This window comes from Callithrix jacchus, chromosome 1 (assembly GCF_049354715.1).
Source record: "Callithrix jacchus isolate 240 chromosome 1, calJac240_pri, whole genome shotgun sequence".
Taxonomy (NCBI): domain Eukaryota; kingdom Metazoa; phylum Chordata; class Mammalia; order Primates; family Cebidae; genus Callithrix; species Callithrix jacchus.
The window spans coordinates 196,727,573-196,751,572 of NC_133502.1; the positions used below are offsets into that span (position 1 = coordinate 196,727,573).

The 24,000-nt window shown below is 46.1% G+C and overlaps 1 protein-coding gene across 6 annotated transcripts in view; it reads left to right on the forward strand.

Annotated features, from left to right (window-relative positions):
• Positions 1-24,000, forward strand: part of MYO18B (myosin XVIIIB) — a 397,224-nt gene that overhangs the window by 279,461 nt on the left and 93,763 nt on the right. For 3 of the 6 annotated variants that reach the window (XM_054239724.2, XM_078336705.1, XM_035256971.3), the window contains one exon: positions 20,378-21,623. The exons of 2 other annotated variants lie outside the window; for them this stretch is intronic. In XM_054239724.2, the coding sequence (XP_054095699.2) occupies positions 20,378-21,611 (1,234 nt within the window). In that variant the 3' untranslated portion in view covers positions 21,612-21,623. Of the gene's footprint in view, positions 1-11,715; positions 12,249-20,377; positions 21,624-24,000 lie in introns of those variants that run through there. One more of the 6 variants, XM_054239729.2, reaches the window with a different exon arrangement.

Consider the following 24,000-nt stretch of genomic DNA (forward strand, 5'->3'; position numbering starts at 1 on the left):
GCAGGATCTGAGCCCCATTTCCTTTTAGATCCTCACCCCAAGCCCAGTACACCCCAGCCATAGTCATTCACCCTGCCCTGCAAGGTCCACATGCTGACAGGCACAACTTCAGCCAGCTGTAGAGACTGCCAATGTCTTGTTACTGGGGAGTCACTGTTCTCATTTTCTGGGCAATTATTTCAAACCGTTCCGACTTCCCTCTGATCTCTCCCCATCACTCTCAGGAGGCACCTCCACTCATTCAAAGGAAAATAATAATGGCTTTAACTTCTGCTGTGATGTATACACATTCATCTCTATCTGCCCCCATCTTCCCTGTGGTCTCAGAAGACGAGGTCCAGTGTTGCCCTGTCTGAAGCTAATTGGGATCCTGGTCTTCTTCTTTCTCCCTAAAACACTCTGATTCATCTAGTGTCACTTCTGTCTTCTGTGTCCTTAACTTTCCTTATTTCAGTTCTTCCCCCAGAGATTATAAACACCTGAGGTCCTCCCCATCCTAACCATGTCCTCGTCCATTATCGTGCTGTCCTATTGAGTTATTGTTTTTCCTTTTGATCTGAGCTTCTCAGATACCACCATTAACAGGTACCATCTTCACTTACTCCACGTTTATGCCTCAATTTACTCTAACCCAGAGACTTCCCTGCCACTCCACTGAAACCTTTCTCATTGTGTCAGCAGCTTCCAAAGACACACATCAGGGGACATTCGCTAGTCTGTATATTTTCCTGGACTTTTCCCCTTTGCTGAACATGTCTTGGAACTCTATTTGGTTGATCTTTACAAAAGATCTCTGTTCCTTGGTGCTCCTCAAACGTCTCTTCCCCGGTCTTTGCCTCATGACCTTATCTCCAAATGCCAGGGTTCACAGGTGACTGCCCTCACCTGGCTGCTTCTCTCTCCACCTGATAGCAGGCAATTCTCCTCTCATGATTTTGGCTTTGCCGCTGTCAGCAGGTGACTCTCAAATGCAGACTATCAGCCTTTATGTTCTCCCAAGTTTTAAACGCATGTATCTTATCTAATTATCTACACTGATCACCAACCGGGTATCTCCCTGAAGTTTTAACGCAGCATGTCCAAGAGGAAACTCATCTCATCCCACTGGCCCTGTGTTATCAGGATCATTGAGTGCTTCTGTCATTCATAAATCACCCTGTGCTGGAGCCCTCATTATCTTAGGTTATCATTTCCTTCCCTCATTCCCATAGTCAAAGAATCCCTAAGTCTTGTTCATTCCACCCCGCTCCCCCGCCGACCCAAACAAACACTCTTAACTTTTTCTGCTTCTCTCCATCCCTCACTGCCAACACCTTTAAGTCAACCTACCATAATTTTGCTCCTAGAGTCTGGCAGAGACCTTTCAACACAAGCCTCCTTTAGTCCATCCTCTGTACTTTAGCTAGTATGATTCCTCTCAAAGGAAAATCTGGTTTCAGTGGCTCCTCGTTGCCTATAGCAGGGGTCAGCAGACTCCTGCCCACAGGCCAAATCTGGCCCTCGCCCTGTTTTGGTAAATGAAGTTTTATTGGACCACAGCTATGCCCATGATTTTTTTTAAAAACATATTGACCATAACTGTGTTTGCACTACAATGGCAGAATTGATTCGTTGCAACAGAGACCATATAATCCACAAAGCCAAAAATATTTGCCATCTGGCCCTTTGCGGAAAACCTTTGCTGACCTCCGCCTTGCAAGGTAGAAGTCAATTGCCTTAGCCTGGCTTACATGACTCTTCATGATATAGGTCTCGCCCACTTCACTGGTCTTACTTCCCTCCTTTTCATCCCAGTGTGTACCCCAAGTGGCGTATAGCTCTTCTGCATACACTGTGCTAGTTCACAACTCTAGTCCTTTGTCTGTGATATTCCCTGTGACTGGAACACCCTTCCAGGGTTTCTCATCTCCTCTTAATCATCCTTCAAGACTCAGCTCATGCATTGCCTGCCACAACAGTCTCCCTGATATCCTGGTGGGTCAGGTGCCCCTCTACTGTTATCTCACAGACCCCAAATCTCCCTCTCTCATGGCATAGTGTGTATTACATAGATATAATCTTGGTAAGGTGTCTGTCTCTTTCAGGAGAGCTGTGAGCTTCTTAAGAACGTAACCCTTGTCTCTGTCCTTCTTGAACCTCAGCACCTAGTACAGTGCCTGGCACATAGTAGGTACTCAATAGACACTCATTGAACAGTTAAGTGTCCAGTGGATTGAAGTCAGATGGCTTCTCATCAGGGCAATGAAACAGATGATGTTGATATCAAGAACCCAGGATAGATTGGCCAGACTACTATCATAGAGCAAGTTATTGGAAACATGAAGCAGGATTGATGAGCTACAATGAGGAGAACAGAGGGTGTGGGGTTCAGGCCCCCAGAGTATAGACTGAGGGCAGAAGCGTGTGGTGGGCTCAGAGAGTTCAACAGGACTGGACCAGCAGGCCTTGCAGTCACACTTCAAGAGAGTAAAGGGTAGATCTGGTTTCTCAGACAACCTCTCCCGTCCTAGTTTCTGACTATGAGCAAGTTACAGTCTCTGAGTCTCAACCCCTCCACCATTAAATAGGCTTTAATAATATTCCTTTGCAGAGCTGAAGAATTAACAACTTTAACAAATTAGCACTGTAGAGTACCCAGTGGAAGGCCTGCCACCAGGATGTTTAATAAGCAGAAACTCCTTTCCATCATCTGTCCTTTGTCCCAGACCAGGCCAGGTAATGCCTCTGTGCAGAGGGATGGATGCTGACAGTCAGGACTAGGGAAAACTATGACCGGGTGCTCCCCATGCCACAGACTGCAGAAGTGGGCTGAACTCACAGCAGAAAAATATAAGCACAACAGAAAACCTCTTGGCAATGAAAGTGGAGTTTTGGTGAGCTCAGCTTTAAACATGTTAAACTTCGTGTGTTTGGGGGCATCCAAAGAGAATTGACCCGAAGGTTTTAAACTCTGACCTGGAGCCCTAAGGAGACACCAAGACTCCTCTGCATAATGTTAGGATTCTTGTGACCTAAAACCCATCACCCTGGCCTGAGTTAGAAGGAACATTTATTGTCTCCTATAGCTGGGAAACCAGAAAGAAAAATCTAGCTTCAGGCACTGCTAGATCCAGGAATTCAAAAATGATCATGGGGATTTGGTTCCCCACCAACCTCTCTGCTCTGCTGTCTTCTACATTGGTTTCTTTCTGGGGCAACAAGATGGCTGCCAACAGCTCCAAACTCATGCCTGCACCATTCCGAGGCCAGCAGTAAAGAGAGTTTCTCTCTTCTTTAGAGTTTCACAAAAAATTCCAAGCCCGTGTGAGCCCGAACCAGTCGGAATGGACAAGGGGACGGAAGGAGCCTCTTACCTTTGGCCTAAGCCAGTCTTCTCATGTGGCTCTTGGACATTCCCAGCAAACCATGAGAACACTGAGGGAGGAAGGGTTCCCCAAAGAACAATGAAGGGCCTTACCTGACGCAGGTGAATGAAGCTTGGTAGATAAAAACTGTAAGCATAGCAAATGTTTTCCACCCAGGGGGAGGCTGAACTCTACGTATGGGCCAAGAGTATGAAGACGGGGAGGAAGGAAACGTATGAGAGTGTTTGGGGTCCCCATTCGGTAACCTTGTGAAATCCAACTAAAATGATGGCTCCTGATCAGAGACTTTATTTATCCCTAAATTTCAATGGCCAATCTATCACCACATAATTAGTGATGCTGTGCTTTGAATTTATTACCAAACCCGGCTTTCTACTGTTGCTATTGGACTTGTACCATGTTGCAGTGTGAGCGTGGAGATTATTGTATAAATTATTCTCACTCACATAATCATCGTGATTTTAATTACTGTGTAATCTTTGCTAATTACTGTTGTATGTATCATTTGCTTTGGTGCCGATTTAACACACTGCTCTTCGTTTGGCTAAAAGATGGCATTACAACTTTTCCTTTTCGCAGGGGAAAATTTGCTTTCTGTAAACATTTGCAGCCCCAGACTCTTGGCTTGCAGTTCTTGGTTTAAAAGAAAAGATGTAGACACTACCACCACCCCCATTTGTTTTTATTTGGGATGAATTAGTAAAAAGGTCTAAATTAGACAGCATTGTCTTTAAAACAAAGTTGTGTTACTTTCAAAGAAGGGTAATTACTCTGCTACAGACAGGAAGCCAAGGATGGGTCGTGTGAGGGCTGCTTAAATGATTAGATAAGACTCGTTTGTAATTAGTTCATTAATTATGGATTTGTGAATAAATGGTACTTAGCTTTAAAAACAGCTTGTTCCCAAAGTGGGTTAAGCATCGGATGCTTATCTTATTTCAATAGTACATTTATTTACTGGTCTCTGCATTCTTAGAACTGGAGCTCAGGATAATTTTAATCCATCATGAATATACCTAATGAATGGGCCTCTCATGAATATGGTTTTCTATCTTCCTAGGACATAAGAAGTCTTTTCAGGTTTGTTATTAGGAAGATTAGTGGAAAAGATGTTGAAACTGAATACACAGAAATATTCAATGCAAACACATTAACCATGGACCGAAGTACTGGTCAAGTGAAACCAGGGGAAGTCTGAATGTAGGCACAGGATTTATCCTCAGCACCCAGGTCCCTCTCGGATAGGTTTTTATAGGAAGAAAGGCTATTTCCTCTCTAGAACTCCAGGTCTTGGATGGTACGTCTCTGGACCTTTTAGAAAATTTGAGACTCACCTAAGCTGCAAGTTTGTAGAAACCCATTTGGATACATCATTGATGGTTCAGAACATTCTTCTTGTTGTTGTTATGGAGACAGAGTCTCACTCTGTCACCTAGGCTGAGTGCAATGGTGCGATCTTGACTAACTGCAACCTCCGGCTCCCAGGTTCAAGCGATTTTCCTGCCTCAGCCTCCTGAGTAGCGGGGTTTACAGGTGTACACCACCATGCCCAGCTAATTTTTTGTATCTTTGGTAGAGATAGGGTTTCACGATGTTGGCCAGGCTGGTCTCAAACTTCTGACCTCAAGTGACCTGTCCGCCTCAGCCTCCCAAAGTGCTGGGATTACAGGCATGAGAACATTCCTTTAGTATCTGTGATTCTCTGCTTAAGCTAAGGTTTTGTTATGTAAATTTACTATTGAAATATATATACAGGAAAGTGCGTCATGAGGAAATTTTCAAAAAATTGATCATATCCAATTAATTTGTAATTACTAACAAAATCAAGACCGGACCATTACAATGCCCCTAAAACCTCCATGTGCCCATTCAAGCCATCACCTCCTCCTTGCTGAAAGACACCCGCCATCCTGACTTCTAACACTGTAAATTAAGTATGCCCCTTTTGGAACTGTGTAAATGGAAGCATCCAGTATGTGCTCTTTTGTGTCTGTCCTCTTTCTTTCAATACAACTTTTGAAGATTCCTCGACACTGTTGCATGTAGCAGGAATTCATTCATTTTCATTGCTCTATAGTCTGTAACAGTGGTTCTCACCTGGAGGCACTTTTTCACCATCACCCACTTCGACAGGGGACAACTGGCAATGTCTGGAGACATTTTTGGCTGTCTCATGCTACTGGCATCTAATGGGTAGAGTTCAGGGCTGTCGCCAAATATCTTACAATGCACAGGACAGGCCACATCAAATTATCTGGTCCAAAATGGCAATTATACCACCCCTGAGAAACCCTAGTCAATAGTACGCCATTGTGTGAACATAGAGCAATAATTAATTATTCTGTTAAGAATAGACAATTCGGTTGTTTATAGTTTTGCATGATTATAAATAGTTATTGCTGTGAACAATCTTGTGCACATCTTTTGTTGCTTGAATATGCAGATTGCTGTTGGGTGTGTACTCGGCAGTAGAATTGCTAGGTGTGTTTTCAGCTTTGGTAAATACTATCAAAACAGTCATTCCAATGTATGTAACCATCAGCAGTGAATGAATGTTCTGGTTGGTCTAAATCCTTGACAACGCCTGGTTTTGTTATTTGAAAAATTCGCTATTCTAATGGATGTTGGTAGTTTTCAATTTGGGTGTTCACTCACATTTCCCTGGTAAATAAATCTTTTTATGTGCTTGTATCTTCCTTTGAATATCCTCTTTAATGAATTGTCTGAGAAAGTCTTTTGTCCATTATTTTTATTCTTCTTTGGTTATCCATCTCTTTTTTTTTTTTTTTGAGATGGAGTTTCGCTGTTGTTACCCAGACTGGAGTGCAATGGCACGATCTCGGCTCACTGCAACCTCCCCCTCCTGGGTTCAAGCAATTCTCCTGCCTCAGCCTCCTGAGTAGCTGGGACTACAGGCGCACACCACCATGCCCAGCTAATTTTTGTATTTTTAGTAGAGACAGGGTTTCACCTTGTTGACCAGGATGGTCTTGATCTCTTGACCTCGTGATCCACCTGCCTCGGCCTCCCAAAGTGCTGGGATTATAGGCGTGAGCCACCGCTCCTGGCCTATCCATCTCTTTTGTATTGATCTGTAGGAGTTCTTTACGTATTCTAAATGCATGCCCTTTATAAGGTATGTGGGTTTTCTCCCACTCAGTGACTCGTCTTTTTCATTGTCTTAATAGTTTATTTTTATAAGCAAAGTTCTTAATTTTAATGTAACCCAATTTATAATGCTTTCCTTTATGGTTGGTGCTTTTTTATACTGTTGAAAAATTATTTGCCTACTTTGAAATTATAAAATATTTTCTTATATTTTTGTAGACATTGTATTGATTTACCTTTTATATCTAGATACACAAAGATTTACCTTTTATATCTAGAGACAATAAATAAGTATCACGAATTGATACTTATTTATGATGTGAGGTAGGGCTCACTCTTTTTCATATAGATATCCAGACGGCCCAGCACATATATTTTAGAGAAACAATAGTGTCCACATTGCACAACAGTATGAATTTGTCATAAATCAAGTGATCTTATGTACATACGTCTGTCTCCAGACTATTCTATTCCACTTTTTCATGTGTCCATCCTTGAACCAATATCGCATCTGGAAGTATAAGTTCTCCATATTGATTCTTCTTTGAGGTCAGCAAATGACTCCCAGGGAAAGTGCCACATTATCCTGTATTCACCTTCAGCATATTTCCCTCTTTCCAGGATTTGGCCTTTTCAGTCCTGGCTGCTTTGATGGCTTTCCACTGTCCTTAAATTTGAATTCTACTTTTCTGGCTTTTCCAAGTAGCTCTGGTGTAAGCTATGATATCTGGAAGCTGAGTGCTGAGCTAGACTTTTACTCTCTTTCCTAAATAAACACTTTTTTTCTAATGTGTACTTCCACCGACAGTGTGTAAGCATTCCTTTTTCTCTACAACCTCACTAGCACCTGGTATTTTTTTACTTTTTTTTTTTTTTTTGAGATGGAGTCTCACTCTGTCACCCAGGCCAGAATGCAGTGGCACCATCTTGGCTCACTGCAACCTCCACCTCCTGGGTTCAAGCAATTCTCTGCCTCAGCCTTCTAAGTAGATGGGGATTCACCATCTTGGCCAGGCTGGTTTTGAACTCCTGACCTTGTGATCCACCCATCTCATCTCAGCCTCCTGTAGTGCTGGGATGATAGTCGTGAGCCACCGCACCTGGCTGACTTTTTAGTAATAGCCATTCTAACTGCTGTGAATTGGTATCTCATTGTGGTTTTGCTTTGCATTTCTAGTGATCGGTGATGTTGAACTTTTTTACATATGCTTGTTCGTCATATGTATGCCTTCTTTTTACAAGTGTCTGTTCATGCCCTTTGCTCACTTTTTAATGGGGTTGTTTGTTTTTTTCTTGTAAATTTGTTGAAGATCCTTATGGGTACTGGATATTAGACTTTCGTCAGATGCATTGTTTGCAAATACTTTCTCCCATTCTGCAGGTTGTCTGTTCACTCTGTTTATTGTCTCTTTTGCTGTGCAGAAGCTCTTTAGTTTAATTTGATCCCATTTATCAACTTTTGCTTTGGTTACGATTGCTTTTGGCATCTTCATCATCAAGTCTTTGCCCGTTGCTATGTCCAGAATAGTATCACCTAGGTTGTTTTCCAGAGTTTCTATAGTTTTGAGTTTTACATTTAAGTCTTTAATCCATCTTGACGATTGTGGAAAACAACCTGGTGATTCCTCAGAGACCAAAAGCAGAAATGCCACTTAACACAGCAATCCCACTACTGAGTATATATCTAAAGGAATATACATTATTTTGTTTTTACCATTAAGACACATGTATGTGTATGCTCATCCCAGCATGATTCCCAATGACAAAGACATGGAATCAACTTAAATGCCCATCAATAGTAGACTGGATACAGAAAATGTGCTACATATAGACTATGGAATACTATGCAGCCAGAAGAAAGAATGAGATCATATCCTTTGCAGGGACGTGAATGGAGCTGGAGGCCATTATCCTCAGCAAACTAACAGAGGAACAGAAAACCAAATACCGCATGGTCTCACTTCTAAGTGGAAGCTAAATGATGGAAGCACATGGACACATAGATGGAACAACACACACTGGGGACTGTCGGAGGGTGGAGAGTGGGAGGAGGGAGAGGATCAGAAAAATAACTAGTGGGTACTCGGCTTAATTCCTGCGTGATGAAATTATCTGTACAGCAAACCCCTGTGACATGAGTTTACCTGTATAACAAACCTGCACATGTACCCTTGAACTTAAAATAAAAGCTAATTTTTTTTCTTACTTTTAATGACTAAGGAAACGCAAACTTTCACTCATATTTTCTTCCAGTCCTAACTTGGCAAATCTACTACTCCTCTAGAATGTAAGTTCCTTGAAGACAAGCACTATTCCTCTCTCTGTTGACAACATCTGGCATCATGACACTCAATAAATGATTTAGGATGGAGGTAAGGAAATAGGATGCCTAATTTCCATTCACTTAAAACTGCATTTTCATGGGGAACTGAGTGCTTTTGTGACTCAGTCTGAGATTTTATGTGACTGTGGCCATTTCAGCATATTCAGGTGAGGCAATGTCTGCGTGGAAAGTGAAGGGATGCATTAAACTTCCTTAAATATGTTGAATCCCAATTGAGTCTACGAGCCAATTAGATTTTAATGACAAATCTGGAATGATGTTCTTCAAAACAATGTGGATATTGTAGCAGAAGATAAAAGACTCAAGTGTTACAGCCGGTTCTTGCGCCATCTCATCACATGACTTGGGAAGTTCTAGTCTCTTCTCTCTTTTTCTAGGTGTGGAATGAGGGGTTCAAACCAGATGAAGCTGCAAGTCAGTCTCAATTTGATATTCTAGAAATTGATCACATCCTGTAGAAATGAAACAAGGCTCTTGGCTTGGTGTTAGAAATACGGAGAACTCATTTTTTAGACTGTACTGGAAGTGGCTTTTGAATCTTGTTTTTCAGCCAGGAGAAGGGAATGTGACTGACTGGTGAGCAGGGTTACTGGGCTCTGAAATGTCCAGCCCAGGTGAGGCAGCCATCTGCACATTCTTTCCACACTTCTATAATCTCTCATCTTTCTAATCCCCCATTCCTTCATTCTTTCCATTCTACAAGCTTTCTTTGAGGCATTCCTGATGCTGGGGATTCATAGAAGAAAGACGTGGTCTACTCCAGAAACTAACAGTCTTGCTGGGAGTTGCAAATAAGTAAACAGACAACTACAGTGCAAAGGGGGACACAGGAGGCTGTGGGAGCCAGGAGATGTCCCAACCCAGGCCAGAGGGCAGAAGGCCCTTCAGAGGGAGACACAGGAGGCTGTGGGAGCCAGGAGATGTCCCAAACCAGGCCAGAGGGCAGAAGGCCCTTCAGAGGGAGACACAGGAGGCTGTGGGAGCCAGGAGATGTCCCAACCCAGGCCAGAGGGCAGAAGGACCTTCAGGGGGAGACACAGGAGGCTCTGGGAGCCAGGAGATGTCCCAAACCAGGCCAGAGGGCAGAAGGCCCTTCAGAGGGAGACACAGGAGGCTCTGGGAGCCAGGAGATGTCCCAAACCAGGCCAGAGGGCAGAAGGCCCTTCAGGGGGAGACACAGGAGGCTCTGGGAGCCAGGAGATGTCCCAACCCAGGCCAGAAGGCAGAAGACCCTTCAGGGGGAGACACAGGAAGCTCTGGGAGCCAGGAGATGTCCCAAGCCAGGCCAGAGGGCAGAAGGGCATTCGGGGGCAGCTATAGTTGGGCTGAGCATTAAAGGGTGAGTGAAAATGTTTATCTGGTTTTTCTTTAAATAAAGAATGATGATTTATCAGAATCACCTGCACAGTGTCAGTTCCTTCCTCTCTGACTCACTCCTAATTCTTTCTGATTAGCCTAATTTCCTTCCTTCCTTCCATCCATCCTCCCTCTGCCCCTCCTTCCTTTCCTCCTTTCCTTCCTCCCCTCTCTCTCTCCCTCACTCCCTTCCTTCTTCTCTCTCTCCCTTCCTCTTTTCCTTTCTTCCATCCTTCCTTCCATCTGTCCTTCCTTCCTTTTCTCTCTTCCTTATTTTTTAAATTTGTTAACAGAGGGCACTATCAACGATTAGCTTCTACCTTAATATGATAGTTGCTAGAATTCTCCACATGACTTCATTTCTATCTTTAGCTCCCCCTCTATATCTATGTTTAAACACATTTTCCCTCCCTCCCTCCCTCCCTCCCTCCCTCCCTCCCTCCCTCCCTCCTTCCCTCCTTCCTTCCTTCCTTCCTTCCTTCCTTCCTTCCTTCCTTCCTTCCTTCCTTTCTTCCTCCCTCCCTTCCTCCCTCCTTCTCTCCTTCCCTCCTTCCCTCCTTCCCTCCTTCCTTCCTTCCTTCCTTCCTTCCTTCCTTCCTTCCTTCCTTCCTTCCTTCCCTCCCCTTCCCTCCCTTCTCCTTTCCTTTCCTTTCCCATATAAAAACAAGTTGACAACATCACAGCTCTCCTTAGATAGTTTCACATCTTTCTTCTCAGAAGGACGTTTTCTAAGTATTGTATCACTATCACACTTAAAAAAATGAACAAATCCATAACGTTGTCTAAGATCCCAACTTTTATATTACCCAATTATCCTAAAATTGTCTTGTATCACTGTGTTTTTATATTATCTTCTTATTTATTTATTTTTCAAATTTAATTTTTAAAAGCAGGGGGTACATGGGCAGGTGTATTACAAACATACGTTGGGTGATGCTGAGGTTCATAGAATGATTCTATTAAGAAAACTAATTATGTTTGATTATGCTTCTTTAGTTTCTTTTAAGAAAAATAATAGACCTTTTACTTTTGAGCAGTTTTACGTTTTCACAAAACGATAGAGCAGAAAGCACAGAGAGCTCCCATAGACGCTTTTCCCTGTTTTGTTTTTCTTATTATTAACATCTTGTGTTGCTCTTCAGTCTCTCTCTTTTTTTTTTTTTTTTTTCTTTTTGAGATGGAGTTTCGCTCTTGCTACCCAGGCTGGAGTGCAATGGTGCGATCTCGGCTCACCACAACCTCTGCCTCCTGGGTTCAGGCAATTCTCTTGCCTCAGCCTCCTGAGTAGCTGGGATTACAGGCACGTGCCACCGTGCCCAGCTAATTTTTTTTTTGTATTTTTAGTAGAGACGGGGTTTCACCATGTTGACCAGGATGGTCTCGATCTCTTGACCTCGTGATCCACCCGCCTTGGCCTCCCAAAGTGCTGGGATTACAGGCTTGAGCCACCGCGCCCGGCCTCCAGTCTCTTTTAAATGAGAATGATCTGCTTAGAACCACCCAGCTCCTTTTTAACTGTTTTTTTTTTTTTTTTTTTGGTAGAGTTCCAGGGGTGATTCAAATGGACAACTCTACGCAAAATTCACTGACCTTAGTCGCTGGTAGCCAGTAAGACTGTGTGTGTGAAGTCAAGGCAAATTCTGCTGAGCCACAGAAGGCATGAAGGCCGGTGTCCGCGCAGGGTCACCCAATGGATTGGTTTGTAAAATTGTCAAAGACTCGGCTCTGACCTTGAGCGTCAGAGAGAACAGCAAGCAAGCCTTGAGGGTGACCCTGTCTCATTAAATCTGCCGTATTATAGAGAATGTAGGATATTCACAGTGTCTGTTTCCTGACTCTATTCCCCAAGCCAGGAGTGGCCAGGCATGGGACAGATTGTTGCTAATGTCACCTCCTCCTCACTTGCCTGCTTCCTTAGCTATCCCTTCCCCAACCCCCAACATCCTCCTTGCTTTGAACTTCCCTCTCAGCTAGGGATGGGGGAGCTTCCTAAGCCTCAGTTTCCTTGCCTGTGAAATTTACATATCAGCCTTTGCTTGTCAAGGGTTTTGCAGATTGAATAAGCTAAGAATCAATAGCAGGAATCTTCTGCTCTTACTTGGAGTGTCTTTCTCGAGCCATCGCTACCACTGAAATCCTACCCCTCTTCCAAAGACCAACTCAACCCACCTCCTCAAGAAAGGCTGTGCCTGCCTGGGCACGGTGGCTCACACTTTAATCCCAGCACTTTGGGAGGCTGAGGTGGGTGGATCACTTGAGGTCAGGAGTTCGAGACCAGCCTGGCCAACATGGTGAAACTCCGTCTCTAATAAAAATACAAATATTAGCTGGGTGTGGTGGTGGTGGGTGCCTGTAATCCCAGCTATTCAGGAGGCTGAGGCAGGAAAATCGTTTGAACCTGGGAGGTGGAGGTTGCGGTGAACTGAGATCGCACCATTGCATTCCAGTGCAGGCAACAGGAGTGAAACTCCGTCTCAAAACAAGGAAGAAAGGTATGCACCCAGGTGCCAGTACTGACTGCTCTCTCCCTTGCCAAATTCTTGCTGTGTTTATAGTCTGTGCTTCAGTTTCCCTGGAATTTCTTGCACTGCTGACCCTTCTCCATGGGATTTTCCAGACTCCACACCTACAGTCCTCTCCCAAAGACAGGACAGCAGCCCACCTTATGCCGCTGTGTGCTCAGCAGCACATTGTAGGCAGACAGATAGAGCAGGGTGGGAGTCTCAGCTCTGCTCCCCCTCAGCAAGCCCGTTTGCCTCTCTTAGCCTCAGCTTCCTCATGTATAAAATGGGTAAATAAAGAGCAGTAGAATAGAGCAGTTGGGAGGCCTGGGCCCCGGAGCTGGACTCCTCGGTTGAAATTCACGTTCTCCCGCTGATTACATAACAAATTACTGATTCTTTCCAAGCCTCATTTCTGACATGGGAAGATTGCCATATCTGCTTTAGACAACTGTTGTGAGCATAAACTCGAGTAATGAATACAAAACCTAGCGGCACGATTCATGATAATGCTAATGATGTGGCATTTTCCAGCGCACCACAGTGGCTTTGTAAGTGCCTCCCATTCCCTGCATAATAGACAGCCCTGGGTGGTGCCATGTCAACTTTCATCACAGACTGTCCCTCGCTATTTTGGACTCAGTTACCAAATCTTCAGGCCATCTTCAAAGAATGTCGAGTTTCCCATCGCAGGCCTCACCAGTATTAAAGAACATCAATATGTTTTAAATTTCCTCTCTAATTTCAGGGAGTAGATGAAGAGTGGGGGGTGACAGCATGCTTTTGGGGATGATTCATGGTGTCATTACATCTGCATCTAGTTTCCTGGTAGCTACAATCAGCCCAGGCTCTGACCACACTCAGATCTGGGAATTATGTTTCGTTTGTCTGTTTTGCTGTGTGATTAAGTTTAATGACAGTAAATCCAGCATCTCCTTGACTTGGAGCTAACTTTTTTTTGGTTCATCACGTCGCAGTGGATTTTGAAAAATGTGTACGTGTAGATGTAAGTTCAGCTGGTTGAGGTTTCCCTTCAGCCTTCTCCCAGTGGGTGTGTGTGATGTAGTGGAAGGGGAAGAATGGGATTCAGATCCTGCCCAGCAGGGTTCAAATGCAGGCCCTGCCACCGAGCAGTGTGGCCTTGAGCAAATGATTGCCTACCAGTGAGCCTCAGTTTCCTCATATGCAAGGTGGAGTGATACCTCCGATGTTGATGGGGCGATGCTGCTTAGCTCGATGAGATGCTGAATGTGATATGTGCAGAGTTGTAGGCGCCTTCTTCTTTGTTCTTCATCGATTTTCATAGAGCATCTGCTTCTGTGGTCAACACTAGAGATGAAACAATGGAGCCCCATTCGTAAGATACTATGAGAGGGGAAAAGGTATAATCCAAGCAGAAGACACTGTCTCCAGCACTAGCTTGTCCTGAGGCTGAACCAACCACTTCAATCTCCACTTCCCTTCTCCATGCTGTTCACGGTAGATGCGTACAAAGCAATTCTTTACTCTTGAACATCTGCCCTCAGTCTGGGGACTTCTCTAGCACCGATGAAAGTGGTCATTCAAGAAAAGCAATCAGACAAGTGTTAAGATTTTAAAATTTGTGTTCTACCATTAGTAATACTTGGAGATAAGTCATGGATGAAAGTTTAACTGTAGTGTCTTTTGCCTCACTTGTAGCACTGGGGGTAGCCTCCACTCTTAGATACTGAATGTGCATATGGCATGCATCATCTCTCATTTCTAATAAGACCCTGGGACCTAGGGCAGTGTCATTCCCACTTGTACACCTATGCATGTTTAGGCTTCAAAAGATACCTGGAGGCCCAGGTGGTATTGCTCACGCCTGTAATCCCAACACTTTGGGAGGCCGAGGCAGATGGATCACCTGATGTCAGGAGTTCAAGATCACCCTGGCCAACATGGTGAAATGCCGTTTCTACTAAAAATATAAAAATTAGCTGGGCTGGTGGCAGGTGCCTGTAATCCCAGCTACTCAGGAGGCTGAGGCAAGAGAATCACTTGAACCTGGGAGTCAGAGGTTGCAGCGAGCCAAGAAAAAAAAAAAAAAAAAATCTGGGTTGGAATAGACAGAGCCAGAGCTGGAATTTGAACTCAGGTCTCTCTGCTTCTGAAGCTCTTTTGTTTGTTTGGTTGGTTGTTGGTTTTTAAGCCTAGCAGGTTATAAAGAGTGGAAATTACAGTATTCCTGAGTGTTCATGTCTTAATTTACCTAATAAACTTCTATGACTTGAAGCAACCCATACTTAGAGCATTTTCATATAAATGCCATTGTTCATCAATTCATTTCATCAATCCAATATTTATTGGAACCTACTATGTGGCAAGCACTGGAACATGATTCATAACTTGAACATACATTTTATTGAGCACCTCCTGTGAGCCTGAGGGCTGGCAATTCACTCATGTATCCAACACATGTTTATGGAGCACTTACAATGTATTAGGGCCCTGGTGTTTCCCTCACTCATTCAACACAAATTCATTGAGCACTTGCTATGTGCTAAGACACTGTTCTGGCAGCAGTGAACACAATGGATGAAAATCCTGCCTTCATGGAGTTCTTATCTTCGCAGCATTGCAAGGCTAATCTGGTTTCCCCCATTTTTCAGGTAAAGAAACCGAGGCTTAGAGAAGTTGGGCAGTGATCCCAGGTCACATGGCTAGTGGGTGGCAAAACCAGACTTGGTTGCCAGCTGTGTGTGCTTACAGAGGTTACTCAGCCTCTCTGTGCCTGGAGGTCGTAATCCCTGCCTCTCGGGGTTGCTGTGAGGGCAGGATCAGTTTGCTGTCTCCTATATTCCTGGTATCTAGCACAGCACCTGGCACACAGTAGCTATTTAGTCAGGGGTAGCTGTCTAAATATGACTCTTTCATCCAGTAAGTTATAAAACCAGCCCTGGCATCTTTGTGGCAGGATGCTCCAGGACTATCCTCTGGCTCTTTCCCATAGCAGGTATACCAGAAGGATATTCCTTTTTGAACAGACTATGGGGCAGGCAGTAGAAGTCCTAAAGGCTTTTCTGGAGCCTCGCCTTGAAAAGTAACAGTGCTCCTGCCTAGCCTGTCTCTCAGTGACTCTTGTATACATCATCCCTCTTCCTGGCCCAGGCTCTGGTAAGCAGGCATGGTAACATCTTGATTATCTGACATCCCTCCATCATGCTGATGAAGGGGAGTTCCATCTGAGTCACACCCACCTGGTCCTGTGAGGACAGCGAGGGAAAAAAGAAGACTCTTTCTGGTCCTGGGATGAAGTCAGGCAGGAGGTGTTTGAAGTGTCCAGTGCTGAGACAGGAACAGAGATGATCATCCAGCCTTGCTCAGCAGAACTCGGGATCCTTATCTTAAAGCCTACAAAGGGGCATCTGAATTTAGATTAAATTCTTCAGTCTCTACACAGGAAGGAACGGATGCAAGGAACTTCATACCTTGAGAGGTGGTTTCAGACAGGAAATAGAAAAAGCACTTGCAGAGAGACATAGGTGGATTTCTGCATGGGAAAGCCAGGAAGAAGCACTTGGCCATGGGCAGCTTCTTTCTTTCCTTCCTCCTTGCCCCCTCTTCCCCCTCTCTCCTCACTCTGCCCCCATGTCTCCTCTCCAGCCCCACCAGGAGTCTACACTGCATGGCTTGTATTCCTGTTCTAAGCTCACCATCTGAGGTTTCAGAGGCACCAGACCATTCCAGAAAGGTGGGACACGACCCACCCCAATCTCAAGACATCAGGCCCTCAGACCCCATGACAGCCAGGCTGGGCCTGAGTGACTGTGTGGGACGTTTCAGCTTCCATGACTTATAGAAGGCATTGCTGCTCAAGGACCCCAGGGAAGGCAAGTGCAAATCCCCCTGCACCAGCATTGCTGGGGACCTTCCTGGCTTGGGCCCAGTACACCTGTGGCCTCTGTACCTGATCACCAGTCTGTACCTCACACACTGTGACCTCCAGACTCCTATTTATGGGCAGCAGGCTACTTCGCCGTGGACCCCAGCCTATCTTGCCTTTTCGTCAAAGCCAAAGGCGACAGATCCTTAGTTCCCGGCCTCTGCAACGTTCTCCTCTCCTTCTTGCCTTTGCCTAAGTCTCCTTCCTTTTTCTCCATCGCCACAGCCCTCTGGGTCTCCTTCCTCTTCCTCTCCACCTCCCCCCTCATTCTCATTTCAACTTCTCTCCTGTTTATCCTGCCTCCTCTTCTTTCGTGCTCTAATCCTTATTCTCTTCCCGCATTTCTTTGCCCGTCCTCCACTTTTCTCATCCTGACTATCTCTTCTTTCTCATCTATCTTGATTGATTCAATGACATTTGCTGAGCATCTACTACCTGCTGGGCTTGGTGCCAACTCCAGAGGTGCAGAAATGAGAGTCAGCAAGACACTGTCAGTTCGGACTTGTGGTCTGTTCTCCTCCTTCCTACACTCACGCCTTTTACCCTACTGTTTTCGGCTCCTCCTCCTCCCCTTTCTCCTCCTCTTCCTCCTCCTGGGACTTCTTCATTTACTCATGCCCTGCCCTGGCATCTGCAGCCAGCAGTGGCAGTGGGAGCTAGGGTGAGCAGGATGGCAGATTCCTGGGAGATTCAGTGACAGGAGCCCTCAATGTCGCCCCCCTCACGTGGCAAGCGATGGATGAGACAGAGCATCCGAGACACATTCATCACACCCGCCTCCTTTCAGGGCCAGGACAGGATGGAAATGACTTTTGTCAGTTCTGCGGCAGCCCACTGCCCCTGGCAGCTCCAAGCTGTTTATTAATAAAAAGTAAGGAAGAAAAAATTACAGTCGTGTGAATGCCATCTTGCCATGTATTCAGGGAGTGATTCCAAAGCAACGATGTTGATAGATATGCCTTCAGGGAATCACAAAGGAGCCTTCCATCTCCTCTTCCAGTCCTTGTCCAGCTGTGATGCGAACAGGCAAGAAATAGGAAAGGAGGCAGATGCTCTGGGCAAATGTGCAGCCTTTGTTTTAGCACACAGGAACCAAGCTTTCTTCTTACGGTGAGACAGAAGGTCACCTGCCCATTCATGCATCTAGGCATCCCTCTTTGAACTTCAATTGAGGCTTTTATTGAGTCTAGTGTGGGGTTGGGTTCTGGGGACTCAGAATTAAATAGTAGTAATAATGATTGCCTTTAATTATTAATGATTAATAACCATTTATTATTGTTATAAATTATTCATCATAACCAATAACCATTACTTGGGTAATCAGGTGGCAGACACAGTATCAAGGACCTTTCTTTCACTGTCCCAGCCACCCCAGGAGGAAGGCACCAGGACCAGGGGTAGGGTAGTGGAAGGAGTATTCCAGGGAAAGGGAAACACTTGTGCAAAATGCAGAAGCAGGGAGGACTTGGTCTGTCCCAGGAGACCAGCATCCAGGAGCAGGGTGAGAAAGAGGGTGGAAATAGCAAGCCTGATCACACAGGAGAAGGACTGAGGGTGACGGTCAGAGAGAGTGGGAGAGGAGGTAACTCCTCCACATTGCCACTTCGACACCTGGGTCTCCTTACCATTGTCAGACTGCAACTTCAACCCTACTCTACCCATCTGACATGGGGAGTAAGGAGAGAGAGATGACCACAGCCAGCTCTATGAAGCCCTTTAGCTGGGCCCATTGTTGCCTTGGTGAACTCATTTACTCACACTGGACCCCAGCCTGGGGAGCTCCTGCCAGACCTGGGATCTGTGGGATCACTGAAGCTCTGTCCTCAGGGGCGCTCAGGAAGGCATGGTCTAGGTGCCTGTCTCCATCTCTTCTGGCTGCTGTAACAACACCACCATAGACTGGGTGGCTTATAAACAATAGAAATGTATTTCTCATAGTTCTAGAGGCTGGGAAATCTAAGATCAAGCTGCTGGCAGGTAGATCTGTTGTCTGATTTGTAGACGACCATCTTCTCATTGTGTCCTCACACAGTGGAAGGGGCGAGGGAGCCCTCTGGGGCTTCTTTTGTAAGGGCACTAATCTCATTCACAAGGGCTCCACCCTCATGACCTAATCACCTCCCGAAATCCCCACCTCCTAATATCATCACATTGAGGATTAGGTGTCAACATACTGATTTTCGGGTGAAGCAAACACTGAGTCTATTTCAATCCCCACCTATTTCCCTGGGAAAGATGCTCCTCTCCTAGCCCAACCATTCCCGCTCGTGCCTTCCGTGGCATCACCTCAAGGGACCTCTGACTTGGCTTCCTTCCCAGATTCAAAACCCCCTTGGGTCATGTGGTCAGTTCTTTTTCTCCTAAACTGTCCTGTGTGATCAGGAGTGGAGGTGGTGTTATCCAACTGGGTAAGCAAGAAGTCTTCCTCAAAGTCTTATAGCAGAACCTCAGTCACCCTTTGCACACAGAGGTCGGAATCCTACAATTGTCCTGATAGTTCCAGTTCCAGCAACAACGCACTCAGAGACGGGGACCCCATGATTGGAAACCCAAGTTTGCATGGCCCTCAGTGTCTATTCAGACCTGAGCCCTCAGTGGCTTTGTCTGCAGTGCTAAAACTCTGACATTTGGCAACTTTTTTACTTTCCTAAAAAACAAATTATGGCCGGGCCTGGCGGCTCACACCTGTAATCCCAGCACTTTGGGAGGCCAAGACGGGCAGATCACGAGATCAAGAGATCGAGACCATCCTGGCCAACATAGTGAAACCCCGTCTCTACTAAAAATACAAAAAGATTAGCTGGGCATGGTGGCACGCGCCTGTGGTCCCAGCTACTCGGGAGGCTGAGGCAGAAGAATCGCTTGAACCCAGGGGGCGGAGGTTGCAGTGAGCTAAGATTGTGCCACTGCACTCCAGCCTAGTGACAGAGCAAGACTCCATCTCAAAAAAAATAAATAAATAAATTATAACTTTGCTGGTGGGTGGGAAGGGGGTCGTTCCTCTTAGAGAGAGGGCAAATAGATTTTATTTATTAAGGCAAAGGGTGATGGACTCCAGTCTCTCTCCTTTAAGTGATGCCATTTATTTTATAGTCTGTAATTTGGTCCCACTGTGAGGCTCCTGATTTTCAGAGGCAAAGTGTTTTTGGCGCTGCTGCTACAAACTCCCTCTGCATAAAAGCCACGTCTGGTGTAGTCCCAGAATAGAAACCGTCTGTCCTCTTGTGTATCGTCTTGGTTTCAAGTTGATTTCATGTGAATCTTTCCCTTTTGGGGGAACAAGATTTTACCTATACACGCACCCCATGAAACAACCAGGGATGTCCTGGGGCATCCCTTGGAGACACGTGTTTGGGTCTTGACTCTCAGATGCCGCACTTGGTGGGACTGTCCTCTGGGCTTAGCCTAAAATAAATAAACCACCCACTGCATGTCCCCTTCTGGTCTTGAAGAAGCAAACTACTTATTTCACAGTGAGCTCTGGGTTGATAAGTCCTATCGTGTCAGATATGATGCCTCGTAAATCTAATTCATCCGTCCTAGCTGCAGTTTTAATCTACTCAAATATACTTAGCTGGGTTTAATTATAGATAGAAATTGCATTCAGAAAGCAACAAGAAATCATTTACATGGCTTGAATTCTCACATTAAATCATATGGTTCATTTGAGAGTGCGGTAGGGATGGTATTGCCAAAGAAAAATCATATTAGTGCCTGTGCTTGGGGGCTCTCACACCGATGGCACAAATTGTATGAATTGCAGTTTCTACCGACTGCATTTTTCTTCTTGGCACAGGATAAACGAGGAGGCTGGGGACGCTGAGAGGACACAGCCGGTGTCGGCACTGAGCAGAGGCTGGTCCACTGATGTCCGCAGCAAGACCTCGGGAGACAAGTCTGTTTCTCCTCATTTCACCTGCCGGCAAAAGTACAGTCATCTTGGGGATGGCGAAGGGGTCACCACCCAGAGAAAGTCCACAGAGAGATTGGAAGCTGTGTCCTCTCCCCTGGCTTCTCGGAGTGCAAATACATCCCCGCTGTCCAGGGAAAAGCTGCCCAGTCCTTCAGCGGCCCTCTCAGAGTTCGTGGAAGGGCTCCGGAGGAAGAGAGCCCAGAGAGGCCACGGGTCCACGCTGGGCCTGGAGGACTGGCCCACTATCCCCATTTACCAGACTACTGGGGCTTCCACACTGAGGAGGGGCAGGGCTGGCAGTGACGAGGGAAACCTCTCACTGAGGGTTGGGGCAAAATCACCCCTGGAGATCGAAGGGGCCACTGGTGGTCTCTCGAGGTCCACCAGCCTCAAATGCATCTCTTCAGATGGCATTGGGAGCACAACCCTGCTCCCTGAGAAGGCGAAGGCCCGATTCAGTTCCTGCGAGTCCCTCTTAGAATCCAGACCTAGCATGGGGAGAAAACTGAGCTCCCCGACCACACCCAGGGACACGCTGCTGTCACCCGTACTGCGTCCTCGGAGGCGGTGTCTGGAGTCCTCTGTGGACGACGCAGCCTGTCCAGACCTTGGAAAGGAGCCGCTTGTTTTCCAGAACCGCCAGTTTGCCCACCTGATGGAGGAGCCTCTAGGCAGTGACCCATTCAGCTGGAAACTCCCAAGCCTCAACTACGAACGCAAGACCAAAGTGGACTTTGATGACTTCCTCCCGGCCATCCGGAAGCCCCAGACACCTACATCCTTGGCCGGAGCAGCCAAAGGTGGGCAAGGCGGTTCGCAGCGTTCAAGCGTCCACTTTGAGCCAGAAGAGGCTGACCGTACCTTTCTCTCGGGGATCAAGACCATTTTGAAAAAGAGCCCAGAGCCCAAGGAGGATCCTGCTCACCTGTCCGACTCGTCCTCATCCTCCAGCTCCATCGTGTCCTTCAAAAGTGCTGACAGCATCAAAAGTCGACCAGGAATCCCACGACTTGCAGGTGACGGTGATGAGCGAACGTCTTCTGAGCTCAGAGAGCCTGGGACAGGGAGGAAAGACGATGATGTTGCAAGCATAATGAAAAAATATCTCCAGAAGTAGGAACCAGTTCAGGTAAAAGCAACAGGCTGGGGCTCTTCTTGGGGAATGAGTCAAGCTTGCAGCCTTGGAGAGAGCAGGTGCCACTCCTGTCCTTAATGCCACAGCAGATTTCTCTAGAGACCAAGATTTTTAGAGGTTTTAGCTAAAGTCACATGTTGCTGGATGCAAAGCTTTTCAGAAGCCCTCTGCTGGGTACTTCTATTTCCTTACTTATACTTTGAAATGCAAACATATCAAAAAGTAAAAGGTTCCTGTGGGATGATGCTAAAGAAGGTTCCAGATGTGGCCGGGGGCAGTGGCTCACGCCTATAATCCCTGCACTTAGGGAGGCCAAGGCGGGTGGATCACCTTAGGTCAGGAGTTCGAGACCAGACTGGCCAACAGGTGAAACCCCGTCTCTACTAAAAATACAAAAATTAGCCAGATGTCTTAGTGAACCCCGGTAATCCCAGCTACTCAGGAGGCTGAGGAAGGAGAACTGCTTGGGACCCAGGAGATGGAGATAGCAGTGAGCCGAGGGTGCACCGTTGCACTCCAGCCTGGGCAACAAAAGCAAAACTCTGTCTCAGAGAAAGAAAAGATGGTGCCAGATATTTAAAGTTTCCCTGCCCTACTGTCATTTTCTTAATGTCATTCCATCTGGGGTTGAAGGAGCTGCCATGGCGTTCTGTCCACATAATGATGGGCAATCTGTGCTGGGCTCACAGACATGCAAAGGGCCCAGTTGGAAGAGACCTTCAGAATAGTGGCGTCCACTTGCATTACATCTGGAGAGAAACTGAGGCCTTAGGTTGAGGGGGAGGGAACAAGTACAAAAATCACAAAGCAACAGTGTGGGAGAACTACTCCCCGCCCTTCCTCCCCATCCTAGCACTCATCTTGCCACTTGTCTGGAGTCAGGGTAAGAAGAGGAATTCATTGCTAACCAAGGCTTACAATTATTGAATGGACACACCAGACATTGAGTACTCTCGATATCCCCAAGTGGTGGTGAATATTATTTATTCCCATTTGCCAGGCTGACAGACTGAGGATCGGGAAGATTGAAGTCACTTGTATAGAATCACCAGGGAAGACCTGGTTTCCAACCCTAGAATCCCTACAGTTATCTATAAAAATTTTTCCCTAGGGATACATTCCAGGCATCTTCACCAGCGAAATTAGAACTGCCTGATAGACTATGAGCCTTCATAAATTTCCCAGTCGCTGAATCTCGGAACTCGCTGCAGCTCTTAACCATCTGCAGCTCAGATGGTCAAGGAATTGCACGTGGCTCTCAGAGTGCACCTTGTTGCAACCCTCAGACCTCCTTGACCGAAATGAGCCACACATCCTCTATTTCTTCGAGAGACATCCTCAGCCCATCAAAAAGCCATTGCCCCTTCCGCAGAGACAGGCTTGGACTATATCAGAGCAAACTAATTTGACTTAACATGGCCTTCTCTCTGCTCTCAATTACCGAGTAAAGATCTGATATTCATTTACATTATTATGCTCTCGGGGACACGGAAAGCAGTTTCAAAGGCCAAGTAAAGGGCACACATCCACAAGGGGCGCAGTCCTTAGCAGAAGTCATCACGGAACATCTTGTCTCCACCATTCCTTTTAAAACTCAAGTCCCCTTCCCTACCCTGAGCAAGGTTCTTCTCCCAGGATGCTAGTTTTTCAGCTATAATGATGCAAATGCATGGTGGGCTTTGGAACCAAGCAAGACCTCCAAAGCTCAGTTCTGCCCTACAACTAGCTATGGGACTCTGGGCAAGTGCTGCAGTCTCGCCAAGCCCCCGTGTCCTCAGTTGGAAAACGGGGGTAAGAATACCTAAAGTAACCTAAAGTAACGTCGTGGGTTTCATGAGACTGAGAGATTTCTAGAATAGAGCATAGCACCCCGTGGATGCAGTAAGTGCCACGTTACTCTGCACCTGGAATTTCTGGACCTTTGGGAAGTCTGTCCCAACTTTTCCTTCAGTTGTTCTCCTCCTGCTGCCTACATTCTACCATCCCTTTCTGTGGAGTTGCTACAGTAACACCACCTGGGTATACAGAACTCCAGGCCCTCCACCCCATTCATTCTCTCTGTCAAAATGTACCCATCCTCCTGGGCAGGCACAGTGGCTCATGATCATAATCCCAGTTCTTTAGGGACGCTGAGGCAGGAGGATCACTGGAGGCCCGGAGTTTGAGACCAGCCTGGGCAGCACAGTGAGACCCCACCTCTACAAGAAATAAAAAATAGAAAATTAGCTGGGATTGGTGGCATGCTTAGGAAGCTGAAGCAGGAAGACCACTCAAGCCCAGGAGGTGGAGGGTGCAGTGAGCTATGATCGCATCACTGCACCCCAGCCTGGGTGACAAAGTGAGACCCTGTCTCCAAAAAAAAGAAAAGAAA